Source organism: Ictalurus punctatus, chromosome 25 (assembly GCF_001660625.3).
Source record: "Ictalurus punctatus breed USDA103 chromosome 25, Coco_2.0, whole genome shotgun sequence".
Classification (NCBI taxonomy): Eukaryota; Metazoa; Chordata; class Actinopteri; order Siluriformes; family Ictaluridae; genus Ictalurus; species Ictalurus punctatus.
The window spans coordinates 493,459-517,149 of record NC_030440.2 but is presented as its reverse complement, the minus strand read 5'-3'; the positions used below and the strand labels follow the sequence as shown (position 1 = coordinate 517,149).

Sequence of the window (23,691 nt, the reverse complement as noted above, 5' to 3'; positions counted from 1 at the left end):
TTTTGTGCAGCGTTGCATATCCACACACGCAGGGATCATTACTCATTGTAAGCATAGTATTATTTCAACATATTTCACACTAAATTCCATCACATCATCAAAGGACATTTTGTTTGAGATTGTGGCAGATGTAAAGGAGGAGGGGAATTCATACGTGCGGGTGCCAACCCATCTCAGGGCACAATCACACACACACATTCATACAGTACAGACAATTTGGAAACGCCAATCAGCCTACAACGTATGTCTTTGGACTGGGGAAGGAAAATTGAGTGCCCGGAGGAAACCCCCGAAGCAGAAGTTATATGTAGGTTGTTGGTTCAATCACACCTCTTCTCTTTGTTTATTTGAAGTTGTGTGTTTCTTACAGATCAGCATTCTACTTGGTCAACATATCAGAATGATTTGATACTTTTGATGGACCTGCTAATTAGTTAGCGACCACCTGCATACTATTTATTATATTATATATTGATTTGTCTTCTTGTAATGTATCTAAATGCCACAGTTTTCTTAGTTGAATTAGTCTTCAGTAACCACTTTATCTTGATCAGGCTCATGATGGATCTGCTCCCCAGCTGGGAATACCGGTCCATCATAGGGCTGAGAATTAATTATCAGGACAATTTTGATTGTCTAGGATTTTGCAGGCAAAGTAGCTCACCTTTAGTATTTATTATAATGAGCATTATTATAATAATAATAATATAGCATTATTATAATGATTTACAGACAGTCCAATATTCCTGAAATATTATATTTCACTAGACAAAACTGAATAATTTTGATTGCAACTGTAGGTATTTCTTTTAAGGTATTTGCATTTCCAATAATAAAATCAGGCTAGTGAACAGGTACTGAGGCAGAAATATGGGTTTATTTGGTAATTTGTGAAATTCTGTGTGCAATTATATTCTATGTTCATAAATAAACACAAACAAATCCCATATGTTTTTCATAAACATGTTTTCGCTGACATTTTTACCATACGCTAAATGCAGAAAGTGCAAACTGGAAAATATTTTGCTAGGTATTATTGACAATTTTATTAACTGTATAAGTGTCCATTCTATGTTTAGGAAGAAAAAAACATACTTTGTACAATATATATATACTTTGAACAATTATATTACTGCAGGGAGACTGCTTTCAGAATAGCAAAAGAACACAAAGCAAAACTACAGGTAAAAGGCATGAAAAGGTGAAAACGTGTGTATATATAAAGCACACAGTATCAGCTCTTTGACAAAGAGATCTAATTTAAATTAAAATCTGCTGTCAGTAAGGGAACTCCATCAAATCACTTGACCTGAACCTGCTAATGCAAAGCGTTTACTGCAGCATGGATGCTAGTGGTGTCGGATATTTGCTAAATGAGTCTCTATTATCTTCTGTGATGAACTTATTGTGCTGTGCAGCATCCTGCAGGTCCATTGTGTCTGTTGCTCTCCATTGTGTGTGTCTCCATTGTGTCTGTCGCATTGTGTACTCCTGCTGTAAAATTGGTACATCTTCAGCCCTCGATCTATTCTAGTTTAATCCCTGCAACGTAAGATTGAAAACATGGTAACTTGTACTTTAAGTCAACAAACTGCAGGAAGTGTAAAGATAATCCATTTTCACATACCGACCTTCACTTTTGACGTGAAGTCAGGTTCGTCTTGCTTTCGCTTTTGGATCCCTTCTGAAGAATAGACATAGATATGGTTTAAAATGACCAATACGGTATTGGAATTTTATAATATGTCGTCATAAATTACGTGAATCTGTGGACTCGTGTAGAATTGGACATGGATTTTTTTTTAAAAAAACAGTGATTTCTAAAAAAGAAGAAATTAATGTACATGGTTGTTTTGGGGTTTTTTTTTTGTTATAATTCAAAAATTGATTAACTCACAGATGAAATGAGTTTCACAATTTCATCTCGAACCTGATGGAAAACAGCAGATTAATAATAAAAATTAATGTTCTGCTTTGCAATTCACCATAACAACATCTTCAGCAGCTACACTTAAGCCGATATTAATAAGAAGAAAGGAAAAAACATACTCTTTTTTCTCCAAAACATCCAGTCAGCAAAATGAACAATCCCTAAAAAGAAAGAGGTGGGGCGGTGGAGAGAGGAAAAACAATTAAAAAAATTTTTAAAAAAATAAAAATGAGATCCTTTCATGCTTTGAATAAAATGTAATACAAAAGTTTGTACCGTAATTATAATGACAACGTTTACCTGTAAGGAGTTAACAATGGTGAAGGCATAATTGATTAAAACCTTGGTGAACTTGTTGTCGTTCATCAGAAACACAAAAAGCCCTAAAATCCAGGTCCCTCCAAAAACTGGTGTTAGAAAAACGATCACTTTGATGACACTCTTGGCTGCCTCTTTGTCATCCTTTTTGGTGTTCTCGGTTGCAGCAGGCTTCATGACAGTTGAAATGACCACCACCATTGAGCATAAGTTGGCGAACACAACGAAGCCGATAGGGAGGAGAAACGAGTAGAGGGACCCTTGCATTGATGATACATACGTCAGCCAGCAGGTAGCACGGCTGTAGTAGGTTACATCTTTTCTGTTGTTGTAGTACACATAGGTCACTCCCACGATCACCGTTGGGAAAAAGTACCCAACAATGATGGCGAGAGGCATGTACACGCTTTTTCTCAGTGGATTGAAGACGAAAATGAGCTGATGGAGGAGCATCATGCTCAAGCAGAGCATCCAGAAAAACATGCCCAGGAAGAAGAAATGCTTCGCGATTGTCAACATAAGACATAAAGTGTCATTCAGAATGTTCGGGAAGGACGAGGCAATGAAGCTGCAGTCAGCTATGAGGAGACACAGAGAAATGTTGACCAGGGAAGTGTGACGGAAGTGAGAGAGGTTGGACTTGACCACTGCGTTCCATACCAAGAATTCAATGATGAGGAAGACTATCAGGGAGCAGATGGAGATTCCCAACCCAATGTAAGTTAACTGGTCTAGGAAAGGCAGGTTAACAGGGGTCTTGGACAACAGCATAGAGAAGGAGGTCAGGTGATCGCAATCACAGTAGCTCATGTTCTCAGAACTTTGTACCAGGGTACAGCCGACCTGTGACCATTGATTTTCTGTCATGTTCCAAAATATGCAGGATGGTGAGTTGCCAGCAGAATCATTTTCAGGTATTGGATAAGCCATCCTGATGTTTACAGGGCCGTTGTTTTCGATTACAGCACTGACAACTAGGGACGGAAATATTGCATCTTGATAAATGCCCCTTGGGAGACGTGCTGCCATGCTCTGAATTCCCATCGTTTTCACCAAAGAAGAAGTTGAGTTCAGTTCAAGCTCTACATTGAAAAGGGTTTTATTGCAGACGGTGTTGTTCCGGCAGAATTGAAGTTGGATGTTTGAAGAATTATGTCCCTCGCTCTCATTAACTTGAATGTTTTTCACCAGGTTCTCAACAGACGATAGATATGTGGTAGCGATTTTATAGTCACGCTTTACATTTCCTGATGTCCAGGTCGTGTTCAGCACACTGCTTGCAGACTCGATGAAATTCTGAAAGACAGTATTTAGTAAGTTATGTGTTGGTATAATTAAATCACTCTTTTTAAAAAAAAAAATTATTTGTAAAGTGGAATAATTTATTCAGAACACTACTAAACAGCTTGTGGCTATGTTGGTGATGATTACGTTATTAAATATCTAAATGGATCTAAAAAATAAATAATTCATTAAATAAGTCGAAACACATGAAACATGAAATAATTTCGTATTTACAAACTAAAAAGTTAATCCGATCTAAACCAAGACTCATTATTCCTGTTAGATCTAGTATTGGAATATTTTAACAAATTAATTATTCATAGTCTATGATAGAGTTTTATGAATTAAGGAAGTATTAAATGATGTGTTTATTTGGTGCTGTTGAAATCACCATTATTTGTTTTTTTTGTTCTGGTGTTAAATCTGAACCCTACAGTTCTGCACCTGGGAAACAGGTTCATAACGGGTCTATTATATGCTATTATATTTGCTCAACTATTTTTGTTAATACCAGCCTGTGATATTTAACAAAATTTAACAAATTTAGTTTTATGAACTAAAGCCTGTGAACTTTATATCCGGCTGCTCGCCACAGGAAAGTAAAACATCCTGATACTTGTTGTACTGCTGTAGGTTCTGGGCAGGTTTCTTAAAAATGGGTTGCATCCCTATTACAAAGTAATTCCCTCAAATATAATTGAAAAATAAAGTTTATTATAGCGTATATGTTTGTGGCACTGCAGTAAATCTGCAGAACATGGGTTCTCAAAACTATTGCTTTGACCATTGACCTGCTAACAGTGTTTCCTAATCCCAGTGCACCTAACTGATTAGTTTCTTAGCTAATCGTCAATGGACTGCTTGCATCTCAAACTAGAGATGAGAACTGCTCGTTAGAAAATGCTTACTGGCAGTAGGGAATCGGTCAGTGTGACTCTTCCGGACGCAAGGCTCATTGATGTAAAAATAGAAACAGTGGCCATTACATCACCGTAGGAGTTTGTGGTCGAAGTACCATTCTTTAGACTTTCAAATATGAGAATTGCGCCCTCTGTTGTGGCCCCAATACCTTGTTCAAAATCCTGAAATAAGACGGAGAAAATAACAGATTTGCGCACATTTCTAGATATTACTTTCCGATAGCAGTATGAGAAATATATTTGTCTTACCGATGCTGCAGTGAGTAATAGGTTCAGTGTTTCTTTAGTGCAAAGATCAACTGGGTCAGCCCATACTGTGCCGTTGCACATTCGCTCCATATTTCCTACTCTACCCGCTTCGGTACAGAGTATAGTTGCTACTTCTGCACCCTTGGTTTTTGGCCATGTGCCGTTCTCTTGACAAAATGGATCCCCAGCTGAATAAACATTGTAGTTAAGATACAGGTCGTCAGCATAATAGTTGTAGTGCTAAAAATCACAAATTTGTACCAGTACTCACGGTATATTATTGGTATGGTTGTATTGGTGATTTTTATCTGGTTTAAAGAGTTTGTGAACTGGCACAGAGCACTGGCTGATGGTATCGGTTCTGCCACGCAGTTGATGGGCACAGTTAGAGTGTAGTTTTGTATTAGGGGGGTCACTGAAAAAGAATTGGAATCATATAAACACCAACTAAGTAGTATAAAGATGATGTATAAACCATATGTATATGCTATATGTTAATATGTTAATTAACATGTAGAATGACACAATAAAGGCACGGATACCTGTCGTCTGTACTGGTAAATTGTTTATCATAACTGTGTAATTTTCCTGACTCGGAAAGATGGAACATGTCACGATAACTGACGTGGATGAACCCACAGAACAATCTGCAGTTGGTGGCATGCTGGTGATATTAATTTTATCTGGTAAGAGGGCGACCTCAAGAAGTCCTGAGGCTGAATGTGACACTGACCCATTAGTAAACAGGCAGGTGTATGTTCCTGAAATACAGCAAAAAGAAAGAATGTTTACAAATAAAAAACAACAACATGAAGGATGCAGTGATAGAAAGGACAGGACCGCACAACGAAATCTTTTACACTCAGGAATGAATGTATGAGCACCATGTCCATGTACCCATGGACTCAAAACTGTGATTGTTTGAGGGATAGCGGATTCCGGTGATATATAAATGGTGATTGGGTCTAATTATTATAGTCTGATTCCTTATTACTGTGGAATACCTCATTCAAGTTTAGTTAGTGATGTCATGAAATAGCACAGCACAACTTTGAACTTGTGACGGTCCAAGTATGAAACGTTTAGCTACAGAACCAGCCTGCTAAGTTAGCTAGCGGCACTAAAGTCTTGGGTTTTGGTATGTGTGTGTGTGTGTGTGTGTGTGTGTGTATATATATATATATATATATATATATATATATATATATATATATATATATATATATATATATATGACAAGTTAGTCTTAAATAGATTTTACTTGGAGGACACTGCTTTATTAAAAAGGGTAAATATATATATATATATATATATATATATATATATATATATATATATATATATATATATATATATATATATATATATATATTTTTTTTTTTTATCCTACGTATATTATCTGTAATTATATGGAATGACATTTTGGAGGTACTTTAATGCTGTTTTTGCAAGAACTAATCCAAATCTTGTGTGCATTTATCTAACGGTGTGTAAAACTGACTTATGCTCAGTTTGCAACTGGATCTTCCAATATTCCGATATAATATACGTAGGTGTGCTTTCAAAAACATGAAAAATTGTTGTAGACAACAATGCTTTGTTTTAGCGTCTCGTTCTCATTGTAAGTTCTTTGGTAAAAATGACAAGGATTTAGACATTCACCTGCCCAATTCCCTTTTATGTTCAGAAGGTTGATTGATGATTGGTTTGAACAAGGCAGTAGTTCCACTTCTGACCCTACCCCAATTATCTGTGGGTACTGGTTAGGATAAGCAATCATCCATGTGCACGTCTCCATGGTTTCCTCTGTGCTGCAGTTCAGTTTGTACTGTGAATTATAACACACCTTCCCCTGAGGAATTTCGATACTGGCCATTCCTGTGGTTGTTCAAATACACAGTTAACAACACTTCTAAAAGATATTAAACATTAGTCTAAAAATACTTTACGAATACCTGACATGCTTTCCTTACCTGTCGTTGTAATGTTGAAATTTGTAATGTACGTGTAGGTCGTTATCATGTATGAGATTATGTTTTGAAGCTTCGCAGATTTACACGTGGCATTGAGACTCACAGTGAAAGTCTGACCGCTGTTTGTGTGTCAGAACACAGGACATGCATTTTAGTGCAGAGAACGTGGCAATGATGTGAAGATATAAAAAAATAAATAATAATCATTGTCTTAACCAGGCATAGCATGGATATAATAATGGGGTTATTTTCAGTACCCAGTAATTATTAGACTGGTGAACGTGTTGAACCCATTCAGCAGCTTGAACTCAGCTTCCAGCTGAAATAAATGAGAGAAAAATAATAGCATAAGTATTTGTTTATATTTGAAGGTTTTGGATCAAATATATGTGTATTTCTGACAGAATGAAATCTGAGCAAGAAGTAAATGGTACTCGATATGATTCAGTTTGCCTTTGGAAAGAGTCTCAATCACAAACATTTCAACATGGACAAAGAAAAGTTTCCTAATGACCTGCGTGTGAAGGGTGGTTACGGAGGACATGGTGAGGACTCCATAAAGAGTAACTGTACAGAAAGAGAAGAGATGGATTGAATGTTTGAAACGTGACAACAATGGCCTTATTACTTTGTTTTTGCTGGGAAATACACGAGCTGTCAGCTTACCGTTCACTTGGGGAACACACATCGGCGTGAAATCGGAGACATTCGCCACACACTGTATAGTGTTGCAGCAGGTAGTGAAAGTGTCGCACACTAGGTCACTCCAAATGTAATTAGGCTCACACCAGCATGTTGTCTCATCACCAACGAGCTCACATTCTGCATCGACACACAGGAATCCAATCACATCACTGAATCACATCTGCAAGCCATGTGACTACTTAATACGTCTTACTTCAGTTCTATCAATCTGTTTCCAGGATAATAAGATGTCCTTAGAAGATGTAATGTTTACGAAACGTAAATGTAATTCTATTTCTGCATTTTTGAAAAAAAACAGTCCTTGCATTCAGTTCATTTTCTAAATCAAGCTGAACAATGAAAGAAGCCGGATCAGTAATATTAATCCAACCAACTTGAGAATTTCCACTTACTACCTCCTTTATCTTAATCAGAATTCTGCAAACACCATAATAACAATAAGTCCGGGAAGTCAAAATTCCTGTTTTCTTTTGTTTGTTTGTTTTTAAAGAAAGAAAGATCAAAACAACAAACTAATGACAGACAAAAGATGTCCTGATGTGCTTACAACTTTTCTTTTTCAAAATATGTCCTACTCATGGACATCAGGAACAGAAATATTAAGGAGAAAGATGTCTGAAGGACAGAAAGTGTCAAATCGATGCTGTAAATATATAAAATAATCATGTTGGTAGGAGAATAGAAGCGTGGCTAGGTTAGATGGAGTTGTAATACAATTTGCAGAAAATTAAGTCCTGCATGAGGAAGAATCAGATGTTTTATTTGCTGCTAAACATGTTATTCATTGGAACTATTACTACTATTACTACTACTACTTCTACTAAATGTAGTATTAGAAGTGGGGCAGTGGAGGCTTAGCGGTTAAGTCTCTGGGTTACTGATCGGAAGGTCAGGGGTTCAAGCCCCAGCACTGCCAAGCTGCCACTGTTGGGCCCTCGAGCAAGGCCCTTAACCCTCTCTGCTCCAGGGGGCGCTGTATCATGGCTGACCCTGTGCTCTGACCCCAACTTCCTGACAGGCTGGGGTATGCGAAGAAAACAATTTCACTGTGCACTAATGTATATGTGACCAATAAAGACTCATTATCATTACTACGAACACCACTATTGCTATTACTACATACCACGGAAATTCTCTTGACACCATAACCGTCATCATAAGCATTACACCTTATACATTGTCAAATTTTTCATATGCAAATAAAAAGACAATTTTTTTACTATCAACATTTTTCATTCAGAAAACATCTTAAAAGCTTCCCGGTCAAAATAATGATAAATAATCGCTTTGAGTCTAACAACCGCTAGAACAGCTTTCTGTATTCTACAATGTATATGTATCCTGAGCGATAGACAGGTACATGCCGGTGGTACAAAAACAACTATATTTAAATCTATAAGTGTAACATTTTTCTAAAAGAAGAACGCATTTCTTTGTCATGCTTACCGCCGATTATTTCAGCGTCCACGATGGACGTGGTGGTTGTGATGTCCATGATCATTTCAGATATGAATCCAGATACATCCATGGTTGCGTTCCCTTCGATCATCACCTCTGCCACATATGTGTCTTGAGCCCCTTTTGGAAATAAAAGCATACAATAGAGAGTTTTCATTCTTAATAAAGAAAATCAACCCTCCAACAACAACAACAACAACAACAACAAAATAATGCTCATACAATCGAATGTTGTTATATAGAAAAGTTTGTAATTATGCTCAATATTGATCCGTTGTCAATTTACTAATATAAATCAGTCAATCAATCTTTATCAATACATTAAGCCCTTTTTCAAGGGTAGAAAGAACCCATATTGCATGTGACCTATTAATGAAGTATAAACACAGACTGATGCACTATACTTACCAACATGTGTGATCTGTTGAATTAAAGAAAGAAAAAAAAACAGAAAAGAAAAGGTGATGAATTTATACCTCTAATGTACAGGTCCACTACTGTAGATGTTGTACAGGACTAGTGAGAACATGGTGAGCTTTACCTGGCAGTAGATTAGCAGTAAGCCACAGAGAAGCATGCTTGTGCATTTTATTGTCTCGCTCCTGAGAATGATATGAGGGAGATTTAGTGGCATATCAATACATATGATTACTGTATGATTATAAGTTTCTTTTTGTTTGCAAATGAAAAAATCTGAAACAATATGAGAGAAGACAAATGAGTGACAAATCTTAGCAAGTGAAAATATATTGATTATAGTCAAATCTACTAATTATCAAACTTATTAAACCTATTTCTAGACATTTAAAATACACTGAAACAAACACTGAGTGGTTCAGTAAATATGATGAAAACAAATCAGATTTTTTTTTTTTACACAAAAAAGACCTAATAATTAGAATTGCTTAAATACTTTAAGCTCTATAGTAAATGAATTCATGTGAATATGTGGCTAAAACCCAAAGGGTTTATTTTACTTTACTTCACCAGGTTACTTTTACTATTATTATTATTATTATTATTATTTGCAAATGCTCACAAAACTAGAAAAGAAAAAGAAAATGTAATGTTTACTTGAACTCTTGACTGCATATTTAAGTGTGGGGCGTGGTTTTTGATTTCCATACGTGTTCACAGGACTTTGAACTGATCTAATCTTGCGCCAGCTTTAAGGCCTAAGACTATTTGTACTATGAAAAGTTTTGAAAGGTGAAGTGTTTCTGTAAAGTTTTCGTTACGTTTCTCAGCCAGTTAATTATTCATCCTGGAGTTCTGCCAGTTCGTGTGGGGAACTTCCTGTTGGAACCGTTATGTAATGGTAACGTTTGGATGAAATCAAATTCGAATGAAACGAGCTTATAAAACAAGAAAAGTTGCTAGTTACGTTTACTTCGATTTCTTTTTTTGTTTTGTTTTTTAGGAGAATAATCACCTCAGACTGCTGTAAAGGGAAATCGTAACCAGCCATATGTTATCATGAACGCAGCCAAGAGTTGAAGCAGTGATGTCTGTATTCAGAACGGTTTCATTGTTAAATGAAGAAAGGGCTCTAAATGCACTCCCACACTGGTCCATTGTAAGGTCTATTTCACTTATGTACAGTAGCGTTATTATTATTATTATCATTATTATTATTATTATTATTATTATCATTATTATTATTATTTTATTGTCATTTTTACAACAAAGTCCACATAGTTCAAAAGGTTCTAAATGTTCAGGGAAATCCATTAGTACAATCTGCCCTCAAGCCATTACGATCTGATTTGATCAATTTTTTTCATAACAATCCACAACTGTCAGACAGAACATCTGGTCATGTTTGTTAGCCGTTAGTCTGAAGCTCCATGTACATTTCTTGAGCTGGTTTTAAACAAAAGTTGCTTCTTGTGGAATCAGTTTTAATAGATATTAACATGATGGTTTAACAGGCTCTTAATCGTGATCTGCTTTTTTCTTTGGTCACTAAATGACAGATTGACTGGATTTAGCATGTTGATAATAAATATATATAGTTTGTTGTTGTTTGTTTAAAACGTCCGAGTTTGTTTGTGTTGTCCGAGATGTCTGGTCACAGTCATCCCAAAATATTTGAATGGCCTGATCTTGGTAAATTCAAGCAATGTTCACGTCATGATCTATTTTATTTGTTTGTTTGATAAAAATGTGATAGATTTGAGATCTTGCTGTGCATATATATATATATATATATATATATATATATATATATATATATATATAATTTTAAATATATCCATCCATCCATCTTCAAACGCTTACTCCTTTTTCCGGGTCGCGGATTTTAAATATATGTTCATAGATTTACAGAGCTCCGTGTAGCGGTAACCGAGACACAGATTTTAGTTAAGAATCATCGCTACACTTTAGATATTGTGTTTTTGTTTATTTTAGACTTTTTTTTTTTTTAAAGAATTTTATATTTACATCACTGGTCTCTTGACTATCATCTAATCAGAGAAAGAAGTTACTTCAGCGAGTAACTGTATTACAATTATTATTTTCGAAACTTATCAATAAAAAATAAATATTCAAAATAGGAAACTAAGAACATTGGTCTCTCTTTAACCTGCGCCACACTAGACCCCTGAAGTCTGTCACATACTGAAACATAAAAAATGATGTTCCTTTGTGATCGGATCCACAACATGGTTTCAGGAAATCCAGATTGTTACTGTCAGCGAGAGCTGAATGTTTTCCAAGTACAGCAACATCGGTTACGTTTCCAGAATTTGTAATAAGTTTGTCCATGGATTGGTCAGGCTTTACTTATGCTCAATTCCACAGCTGTGGTCCAGATTACAGTGTTATCCAGGTAATAATCAAACACGTAAACGTACACACAGTCATTTCCCAACACAGAAAACTTCATTCAGCAGCACATGTGCATCAATATATTAACTACCATATGAAAACAAAGCTTTTTTCCCCACTGATTAACTAGTAGGCTACTCGTAGGACCGTTGCGCCAGTGTTATTTTTTTTTCAGGGTTTCAAATGTGATCATTAAAAAAAATACTTGCCCAGAAAAATTTATAAATACACAAAGGAAACAATACTGACCTTATGATCTGCATTTTGAAGTGAATTCGAAACGTGCTGCTATGTCATAACCTTGCTGAGCTTGTCCCTGAGTGAAAGGGAACCGTAATGAAGAAACCTGGCCAACTTGAGAAGGTAAGAGGACAGAGTGAACAAAATTTACAAATACCTCACCTGCATTTGCATTTTCGCATGCTGGAGCTTCGTATGCCATCTGCTCAAGATTTATTGGTTCAAGCTTTCCATTGTAATTTGGTTAACAAATAAAGTTGCCTTCTTGTTGGGACTTGAAGGGCTTTACGAACAGGATAAGAACATTTGCTGTGACTTTAATGGAATGACGAAAGTACTTTTAATTACGAGCAGTAATTACAGTTAGTGACTACTTTTAATGCTAGCAGAGGAATTGTGTCTACCCCCAAACTACCACACCCCCAAACTCCACTGCATCATTACTACATTATCACTAAGTATTGTTGCTCATGGACCATGACTTTACGTAAGGCAGCAGACAGCCATTTTCCTGTTCATTATTCTTTTAGATTATAAACCTAACACCAGAACTAAGGTGAACTGAACACACATGGATTAAAATGATGGTTTAATTGTAAACAATAGCTCTTACTAATGCTTATAAATAGTATAACAGCATTGATTAAGCAGAAGGACGAGATTTCCTCCTGCTGTATGTACAGTATCTCATAAAAGTGAGTATACCCCTCACATTTGTGTAAATATCTGATTATATCTTTTCATGTGACGACACTGAAGAAATGACACTTTGCTACAATGTAAAGTAGTGAGTGTACAGCTTGTGTAACAGTGTAAATTTGCCGTCCCCTCAAAATAACTCAACACACAGCCATTAATGTCTAAACCGTTGGCAACAAAAGTGAGTACACCCCTAAGTGAAAATGTCCACATTGGGACCAAAGTGTCAATATTTTGCGTGGCCACCATTATTTTCCAGCACTGCCTTAACCCTCTTGGGCATGGAGTTCACCAGAGCTTCACAGGTTCCACTGGAGTCCTCTTCCACTCCTCCATGACCACATCACGGAGCTGGTGGATGTTAGAGACATTGTGCTCCTCCACCTTCCGTTTGAGGATGCCCCACAGATGCTCAATAGGGTTTAGATCTGGAGACATGCTGGGCCAGTCCATCACCTTCACCCTCAACTTCTTCAGCAAGGCAGTGGTCGTCTTGGAGGTGTGTTTGGGGTCGTTATCATGCGGGAATACTGCCCTGCGGCAGCATGTGCTCTGCTTCAGTATGTCACAGTACATGTTGGCATTCATGGTTCCCTCAATGAACTGTAGCTCCCCAGTGCCGGCAGCACTCATGCAGCCCCAGACCATGACACTCCCACCACCATGCTTGACTGTAGGCAGGACACACTTGTCTTTGTACTCCTCACCTGGTTGCCACCACACACACTTGACACCATCTGAACCAAATAAGTTTATCTTGGTCTCATCAGACCACAGGACATAGTTCCAGTAGTCCATGTCCTTAGTCTGCTTGTCTTCAGATTGGCCATGCAGACCAATTTGATGTAGTGTGTGGCGTATTATTTTACAATACAAAAATGATCTTGATTAAGATGATTCCCCACAAAAAAGCTTTCTTTGCATAATATGTACGTGATTTGCATGTTATCGTGACGAAGACGGGTTTTAGAAAGTGGTGCCATGTCACGATCACTTGGAAGAGAATAATAATTTTTAAAAAAATACTATATACTAATCCTTTTGTCAAATGTCTCTTTTGTTTATTTGTTTGAAACCATTTCAAATCTATTCAAGGCAAACGTAAGGATGATTTGATTTCAATGGCTGTATCGGGCGTAAACACTCCATAACAGCAAGAACTGAAATTTGGTCAATTAAAAACAGTACACACGTTGGATTTAATAACGTGTATGAGAACACACAGGATTGGATCTGTTTGTTTGTTCTTTAGATTCAATTATATTCACCTTTCTTGTCATTTAGCAGAGTATAAATGCAAAGTGCCTTATACTAAGGGGCAGATTCATTTAATCTACATTCCATTGAACAAATCTTTTATCTTTTTTTGTTTTGTTTGAAATTCACATAATTCGGAAGTATTGTTGAAATTCTGTTCCTGATATAAGGTTAAAATCTCAGTCTGGAACCTCAGAATGAATCTGATCTATTTAAAACAGACTACTGTTTGCTGGTTTTTTAATGTATTATGCTCTCTCAAATAAAGAAATAAATAAATAAATAATATAGTTAGACAGTGAATGAGAGTAAAGAAGAGTCATTAGTTTCTCTCTGAATAATTGTTGTTCTGCAACCAAGAACGAAAAAGCTGCTGTTTTTATTTTGTGGTCAGGTCCCCGTTAGTCATGTCCTCACCACACCAGCTGCTATGTGGTAGTGTACTCAAAGTAAGGGTTACCCCTTGCACCACTCTGTATTCCTCAAACATTTGCTTAAACATATAGACGCTATGATTATGAAAATAGAGCGGCATAATTGTAAGCTTCATTTCATGTTGACCCCAGTGTGGGCATGATCACCCAGGGCACCTTGTAAATACTGGAAGGAATAGTCAACGTCTCCATCTAATACAAATCCCCTAGAGAACTCGAAATGAAAAAAATGAAATGAAATGAAAGCAACACATGTTTTTGTTGTGGAAATGAACACCGATGTGAAACAGAAAACCTGTGGGGTGAACTGAAGAGGAGAGTCCACCAGCGTGGACCTCGAAATGTGAAGGATCTGGAGAGGTTCTGTATGGAGGAACGCTCTCAGATCCCTCACCATGTGTTCTCCAACCTCATCAGTGTTATAGGAGAAGACTCAGAGCTGTTATCTTGACAGTATTGACTAATAGGGTGCCAATAATTGTTGCACACCTATATTTAACAAAGATGTTTTGGATAAACCCGTGTTGTGTTTGCAGTTGTTTGATATCCATGAGAGCAGAGTCTTTATGTGAAATATTTGATCAAAAGGTTCAACTTTTTCACAGCCTTCTATTCCTCATATTTACCAAGGAAGGACACTGTGTGTGTGTGTGTGTGTGTGTGTGTGTGTGTGTGTGTGTGTGTGTGTGTATGCATACATATATATTATACACACACACAAATAAAATAAAAGTAAAATGGCTAATTGTTCTGATAAATATTAAAAGGCAGCACAAGAACACAGAAGTCAGGAAATGTACAGAATTTTTTCGGTGTTTATAATGCAGCTAAAAAACCAAAAAACAAAACTTTGCCTTCACCAAAGGAATCGTGCTGAGCGTCATTTGTAAATGAGTTGCCCTAGTGTTCCTCAAATTCATTTCTTAGTCAAACTGGTATCCATGGCAACCTCCCTGCTTTGTGTGCTTATTCAAACTGAGGCTGCCGGTTTTGCTGTCGAACCAAAGATGCATGTTTTTGCACATAATCTGTACAATCTACTGACAAAAACCCCCGGCTCATCCTTCTACAACGCTCGGTATTTATTAGTATTTAATGTCTTCACTTAAATGTTAAAGTTCTCGTTCATGCGCATCGTTTGAGTTTAAGCGTGCTCTGAAATCTCAGTTCAGTGTCGTGCAAAGTGTTTTGCTCACGAGAAATGACCAGACGCATGGATAAAAAGGAATTACGGGTATGAATAAAGCCTGTAGGACAGGGGTGTCCAATCTTATCCGCAAAGGGCCGGTGCAGGAGCCACGCCTGATTCCTCTGGTTAATCAGTTGATCTTGGCTTTCAATAGACTAAGGTGTGGCTCCTGCTTGGATGGAATGCACCCACACTGGACAAAGTTTACACACCATGCCCTAGCACACCAATCAGCATTTACTACTATTAAAATCATTCTCTTTGTTTTGTAGCATACTGTAGTGCTTCATACGTTCAGATTCTGTCTGGTGTTGACCTCAGGTTGCCTTGGATTACTGCCTGTGAGCTGGCCACTGCTTTGAATAAAGAGAGGCTGCAAATGCATCCTACTGAACCTTGCTCACAATTACACAATATAGTCCACACACACACACACACACACACACACACACACACACACACACACACACACACACACACACACACACACACACACACAAAGTGAACAAGGCATTGGCCATAATGTGCGCATTTTTGTTACCACTGGCAACCTGGTGAAGAGCAGCTCTTCCTCTGAAAGCTGTTATATGCTCGCATTTCCCAACAGAGGGCGCTGAGAAACATCGAGGATTCAACAGTGGGCCATGGCTGTGAGATATTAGACTGCTCGGAGTAAAAACATGCCCAAAAAATTACGTGTAGAAAAGTTACTCCGACTCTTAGCACTAAAAACAAGAGCTGTGTTTAAAAGGTGTTTTTAAGCAGGCGTTTCAATCTACAGAACATTAAAGAAAGCTTCTCCAGAAGGCTTAGGAGCAGAGTTAAACTCAGTAATTTGTTACGTATCAAAACATCATTTCAACTGAACTATATTTGCACTCGTAATAATAATAATAATAATAATAATAATAATAATAATAATAATAATAACTCGAGTTGAGGCGATAATTGTCTCAGTAAACACTTCCCAAACCCTTTTCTCATGACAACTGATTATTCATTTGTTCATCTTCAGTAACTTGTCATGGTGGATCTGAAGCACATCCAGCAAGGTGGAAGAATTCTCCACAGATGGCCTCCTTCAGTGTCCATCGCAGGGCACCATTTCTGCACACATTCAGGAAACACACCAACATCCCAGAGTTGAAGCTGTTCTGTTCTGAGGAACGGGATAAAACTCCTCCGAGCCGATGTGCAGGACTGATCAACACTTACACCAAACGCTTATCTGCAGTTATTACTGCACAAGGGGGTCACACCACATACTGAAAGCACACTCACTCACAGATAGCAAATTGAGCAGAGATAAATTTCTGTTGTTGATGAACAGAGAGTCAATCTATCTCTACCTGGAGTTGATCTAACTCTGTATGTTGTCTAATCTGTTAGCGTTCACACTGTGCCATGAAAGAGTTGGTGTCAAAATGGGGTGTTATAACTGTTTTCTAGAAATCAACTCTGATAGTGTCACCGCTATGGTGGAACGCACCATTAGGAGTGACCGACCTAGATCAGACTGGTCGCTGATCCGTCCGTCTTTCTGGCAGGAGTTTGGTTAATAGACCCCTCCCTTAACTCTAGTGGAATGCACAGCAGGTTGAAGGAAGGATATTTTGTGGAAGAAGACTTTTCGCATTGTGTTGGTAAGTAACAGTTTATTAGATCAGGGGTTCCCAAACTTTTCCAGGGCAAGGCCCCCACAACGGCATAAACATTTGACCGAGGCGCCCCTTTTGCAAGATGTCTTTAAAACACATTAATAATACAGACTTCTGAATATATCCCCCTTTTTTTAAATTAATACTTACATCTTACATCTTTACATTACATTACATTACATTAGGAATTGATTGTGTGTGTGTGTGTGTGTGTGTGTGTGTGTGTGTGTGTGTGTGTGTGTGTGTGTGTGTGTGTGTGTGTCTGAGAGTGAGAAAAATAAAATCATGTATTTATTTATTTTTCCACCAAATTGTTGAGGCCCCCGGGCGCCCCCTGGCGGCCACCAAGGGGGCTGCGGCCCCCACTTTGAAAACCACTGTATTAGATGACCCAATGCGTGAAATTTGAAGAACTCATTCACAACGAGGTTTTTCATGCATACTAAAGGAAACCCTAACCCTAACCTCGTTTCCTTGCTGTACCTGGATTGGTAAGAAAATCTTTAGCTTTGGAGGTAGTTTTGAAAAGGAAATGACCTTCTCTGTACAGTAGAGAAAGGAGTTGTTCAACGATCACCATAACACCAACAGGCCGGTCCAAACTGAGAAATTCAACGTTCTAATCTTTTATATCCCAAATGTATGCATAAATAACACAGCAGATCTTAATTTTTAGTATTTGACCTTTCATCCATTTATGTCCGTTATGTTTAAACCTGTATAAACCTTGTTTATTGATCGACCAGGATTTCTCCATGATGTTTGCTGATGAAGTGTCTCAGAAGTTCCTGGCAAAGTCGTCAACATTCTTCAAGTCAAAAATCATTGCAGACTGCAAGACTCTTAAGAATATGGGCGAGCTGCTGTCAGGAACTGAACCTGAATCTGAGGACTACGATGGTCAATATAAACTGTTTTGTATTTTAAAAATGTTCCAGTCTTTAAAAAAATTATCAAAAAGAGATCATTTAATTATTTTGTGATGTCTTTACGATGGGACAGCGACATGTCCTCAATCCTTTTGCTGCTGCATCTGCTCCCTCTAACCTCAAGAGGCCAGAAAAAAAACATCCAAGATCAGTTCAGCTCAAGCAACCAGCCATCTTGTGAGATATCTTAAGGTATGCAAAAGTTAATATTTAAACATCAGATCTTAATTTTTAGGAATTCTTGAGGTGTAGATTATTGTGGGATTCTGAGACCTGCATCTCATTTTGCTTACTCCACTTGCAAACAAGATGTGACGGTGCTAGTGATAATGTAAAAAACATGCAAAGAGTTTTATTTTCATATTTATTTGATGTCCCTTTGCTGACCTTCAGGAAGGAGCCAGTGTGACTACCTTCACTGAGAGTGCTGACACAAGACAACCATTCCTCCTCTGCATCGGTGAGTGAAAGAAGGACATCCAGAAGTTCTACGTTATTATCGACCCAAAACCGATCCCATGTAAGGCGCACACATCAGTGGCAGCTTTTGATGAACTGTTCAAAGTTCACTATGTCTTCAGTCTCTCATATGATGAAGCTCTTTGTTATTTTTACACATTGATCCAAACCACCATCTATAACATCGATGTCAGAAGAGCAAAGTAGAGCCCGCGTGTTAAAGAACTTCGAGCACGATTGCTGCAGCGAGATTAACAGCCTTGAAGATGTTCACGTGTTTTGTATGTAAAGCGCACCTCAGAACTTGTTTGGTTCTTCGTCAACATTTAAAATTTCAACATGGATTATATCCTAGCAAAAAGTTATGTTTAAAATGTAGAGAGCCAGGTCGCCCGTTATCATTTTGTACTTATAGTGGCTTCCGAAAACATCTCGGCAAGATACACAGTCACACTATGGATCAAGAGATTGATACTAATCAGGATCTTTCCACTCAGGGAGAATATGAGGCGGAATGTTCAAACGATCGCCCAAATTCTGTTGCCACTTTACATCCTTCACAAAGTTCCAGTTCTTAAAACTGTTACTCCTGACAGTACAAGTTCAGACACTTGTAGAAGAGTAGAACACTGTTTTGATCAATTATGTAATCCTTTTTCAGCATTAGACACTGAGTCAAAGAGGCATAAATATTATGATGAGAAATGGGAAATAGTTGAACCTAAAGAATGTGCTCTTGGGGTGAGAATGGATTTGCGCAGAGATAGAACTACAGGTGTCTATAGTCAGGTTCCCGTAACGGACAAGTGCATGTACGTACCCATTCTGGGTACACTGAAATCCATATTCAAAAACGGTCAAGTTAGAGAGAGCTTTTTACAGGACAAACAGAGTGGAATTGGAGTTTACAAAGACATTAATGATGGGTTGTATTTCCAAAACCATGCACTGTTCTCGCAGCACAAGCACGGTTTACAGATTCTACTCTATCACGACGATTTTGAAACTGCTAACCCTCTAGGTCCCAAGAGGGGGATCCACAAACTTGGTTGTATCTATTTTACTCTTAAAAAAAAAAGAATCTTCCACCCAAGTGTAACTCTGTACTGATTAATGTACATCCTTCAGCTCTATTCTACACGGAAGATCTTAAGACATATGGTTTTGATGTGGTACTAAAGCCCCTTATTGATGACCTGAAAATCTTAGAACCCGAAGGCATACAGCTTCCTTGTTTTGAACCACCATTGTTTGGCTCAGTAATTCAAGTAACAGGAGATAATTTAGCTTTAAATGGCTTGCTGGGAATCTTACAGTGCAACTAATTTCTGTAGGTGTTGTTTAATTAGAAGTTCGATTTATATTTACTGAAGATCGTTCTGGCTTAATTTTCCGTTCCAAAGAGGTTCATACTGAACATTGTAAGGCACTAAATGAAAATCCTGAACTGCGGTCAATATATGGTGTCAAAAAGTCATGTGTGCTCAATTCATTACAGTATTTCCATTGTACTGATAACTATTCTGTTGACATCATGCATGATCTGCTAGAGGGTGTGGTACAGTATGAACTTAAACTGGTTTTTGAGTACCTTGTTAAACAGGATACAGAGCTTTGATTCAGGTTACACAGACCGTAAAAACAAACCAAGTGGGTTAAAAATGGATGATAAGAGCAAACACCTGGGTTTGAATGCCATTCAGTCATGGAGTCTTCTGCACAACACTCCACTGATTTGGTGATGTCATTGAAAGGAATAACAATCACTGCACCTTTCTCCTGCTTTTGATGCAGATTGTCCATATAGTGTTCTCCTACACCAGAACTGATGGGATGATGTGTTACTTAAAACCTATGATCTGTGATCACCATACTCTATTCAAAGACTTGTTTCCTGACAAGCGATCGATTCCCAAGCACCACTCGATGATACTCTATCCAGAGATGCATAAAAAAATTGGCCCTCTTATCCATATGTGGTGCATGCGATTTGAAGCTCAGCACCATATATTCAAAAGATGTGGCAAAAATTTTAAGAATCTCATTAAATCACTAGTAGAGCAACATCAACGTCAGTTGGCATTTAACTGTGAAAATGATTGTTTTAGAAGGTTTGAATTTGGTCCTACATCAAAACCCATCTGTAACTTGCAAGGTGGGGAAGAACTCGGTCAGACATTATATTTAGAAGCCTGTCTGAGTGTTACAAGTACAAAGTGGGTCAGACAGAGTACTGAGTATCAGGTTGGTGTGTTCATATGCGCTGGATGTACCTGTGATCTCCCTGTGTTCAAAAAGATCTGCGAGATAATAATATATGAAGAGAGTGCTTTCATAATTTCCTGTAATGTAAAAACGATGTACTATGATGACCACTTCTGTGCATACTGTATAGAAGATGACCAAATGGATGAGTTTTCTGTCATCTCTGTGAATGACCTGACACACTTTAGGCCAGGGGTGCCCACACATTTTTGACTTGCGAGCTACTTTTAACAGGACCAGTCAAAGAGATCTACCTACACTAAAAATGCGAAACATATATTTACTTATATATATATACTGAGTATACTTCAAATATATACACACACACAATAATGTTCATGTACCTTGGATAACTACACGAGCCCTTATGGCACACTACAATTCAGTACATTTTTGGTCATTACTCTGAATAGAATCAGCCAGGGTTGCATAGTCCGGACAGTAGCTGCTGGTAGCCAGCCTCAAGCAGGCCTCCAAATGATGATCAGTCATTGTGGAACGGTATTTGGACTTAATGATCTTCATGAGGGAAAAGGCTGCATGCCTCACTGATAATGCACATGGAGGGGAAAAAGAGCACAACCGGTGCTAAGCAGTCTGCCAGATCCCAATAAAACATGCTCATAAGAGCTCCTAAAATGACACAGATATGATTCATTTATCCTTAATACGCCTGCCTTCCCTTCAGCATCTCCTCCAAAACTTAGTAGTATTTCCACTGTAATATTACAGTATATATATATATATATATATATATATATATATATATATATATATATATATATATAAAATCACATACAGTTTAAACTATATCCTTATTGTGTACGCTTTTTGAATGTCATGCCACCTTGAATTTTCACCAGACATCAGTTTTAACTCAAGAAATCTATAAATATAAAGAATTCACAATATTATTTATGGACTTAAAAGTTTATATGTAATAAAGTGGAAGTTTCTATTAGAAAATGAGCAGAACATTTCAACTTTCCAATGTCACCGATATCATTAAGCTAGCTTAATGTAGCTTAGGAAAGATGGTATGTCCATCTGCTTAATTTCATGTGGTAGATAACTTGCTATACAAAATGATATGATATAAACATAATCCGTTTAATGACATATGTGATGTGATGTGAGATATGATGTGATGTGATGTGATGTGATGTGAGATATGATGTGTGATGTGATGTGATGTGATGTGATGTGATGTGAGATATGATGTGATGTGATGTGATGTGATGTGATATATGATATGATATGATATGATATGATATGATGTGATGTGATGTGATGTGATGTGTGTGATGTGATGTGATGTGATGTGATGTGATGTGTGATGTGATGTGATGTGATGTGAGATGTGATGTGATGTGTGATGTGATGTGATGTGATGTGATGTGAGATATGATGTGATGTGATGTGATGTGATGTGATATATGATATGATATGATATGATATGATGTGATGTGATGTGATGTGAGATATGATATGATATGATATGATGTGATGTGATGTGATGTGATGTGAGATGTGATGTGATGTGTGATGTGATGTGATGTGATGTGATGTGATGTGATGTGAGATGATGTGATGTGATGTGATGTGATGTGATGTGTGATATGATATGATGTGATGTGATGTGATGTGATATGAGATATGATGTGATATGATATATGATATGATATGATATATGATGTGATATGATGTGAGATATGATATGATATGATATGATGTGATGTGATGTGATGTGATGTGTGATGTGATGTGATGTGTGATGTGATGTGATGTGATGTGATGTGATGTGAGATATGATGTGATGTGATGTGATGTGATGTGATGTGATGTGAGATATGATGTGATGTGATGTGATGTGATGTGATGTGATGTGATATATGATATGATATGATATGATATGATGTGATGTGATGTGATGTGAGATATGATATGATATGATATGATATGATGTGATGTGATGTGATGTGAGATATGATGTGATGTGATGTGATGTGATGTGATGTGATGTGTGATGTGATGTGATGTGATGTGATGTGTGATGTGATGTGATGTGAGATATGATGTGATGTGATGTGATGTGAGATATGATGTGATATGATATGATGTGATGTGATGTGATGTGATGTGATGTGAGATATGATGTGATATGATATGATGTGATGTGAGATATGATATGATGTGATGTGATGTGATGTGATGTGATATATGATATGATATGATATGATATGATATGATATGATATGATGTGATGTGATGTGAGATATGATATGATATGATATGATGTGATGTGATGTGATGTGATGTGAGATATGATATGATGTGATGTGATGTGATGTGATGTGTGATGTGATATGATATGATGTGATGTGATGTGATGTGATGTGATGTGATGTGAGATATGATATGATGTGATGTGATGTGATGTGATGTGATGTGATATATGATATGATATGATATGATGTGATGTGATGTGATGTGATGTGATATATGATATGATGTGATGTGATGTGATGTGATGTGATGTGTGATGTGATGTGATGTGAGATATGATGTGATGTGATGTGATGTGAGATATGATATGATGTGATGTGATGTGTGATGTGATGTGTGATGTTATGTGATGTGATGTGTGATGTGATGTGATGTGATGTGTGATGTGATATGAGATATGATGTGATGTGTGATATGATGTGATGTGATGTGATGTGATGTGATGTGATATATGATATGATGTGACGTGATATGATGTGATATATGATATGATGTGATGTGATGTGATGTGATGTGATATGATATATGATGTGATGTGATGTGATGTGATGTGATGTGATATATGATGTGATGTGATGTGATGTGATGTGATGTGAGATGATGTGA

At 37.3% G+C, this 23,691-nt stretch overlaps 1 protein-coding gene across 1 annotated transcript; it reads right to left on the bottom strand.

Annotated features, from left to right (window-relative positions):
* Nucleotides 1–858: 858 nt before the first annotated feature.
* On the bottom strand, nt 859–12,046 carry adgrf3b (adhesion G protein-coupled receptor F3b). The gene is made up of 18 exons (XM_017456664.3): nt 11,919–12,046; nt 9,379–9,439; nt 9,246–9,258; nt 8,826–8,957; nt 7,341–7,496; nt 7,189–7,241; nt 6,932–6,993; nt 6,675–6,793; nt 6,364–6,579; nt 5,244–5,462; nt 4,973–5,116; nt 4,702–4,889; nt 4,441–4,614; nt 2,231–3,544; nt 2,050–2,091; nt 1,898–1,930; nt 1,632–1,684; nt 859–1,542 (listed from the first exon to the last, which is right to left on the bottom strand). Exons 1-17 carry the CDS (start codon nt 11,930–11,932, stop codon nt 1,634–1,636), a joined length of 2,991 nt encoding a protein of 996 aa, XP_017312153.1. The 5' UTR covers nt 11,933–12,046; the 3' UTR covers nt 859–1,542; nt 1,632–1,633.
* Between the last annotated feature and the right edge of the window lie 11,645 nt (nt 12,047–23,691).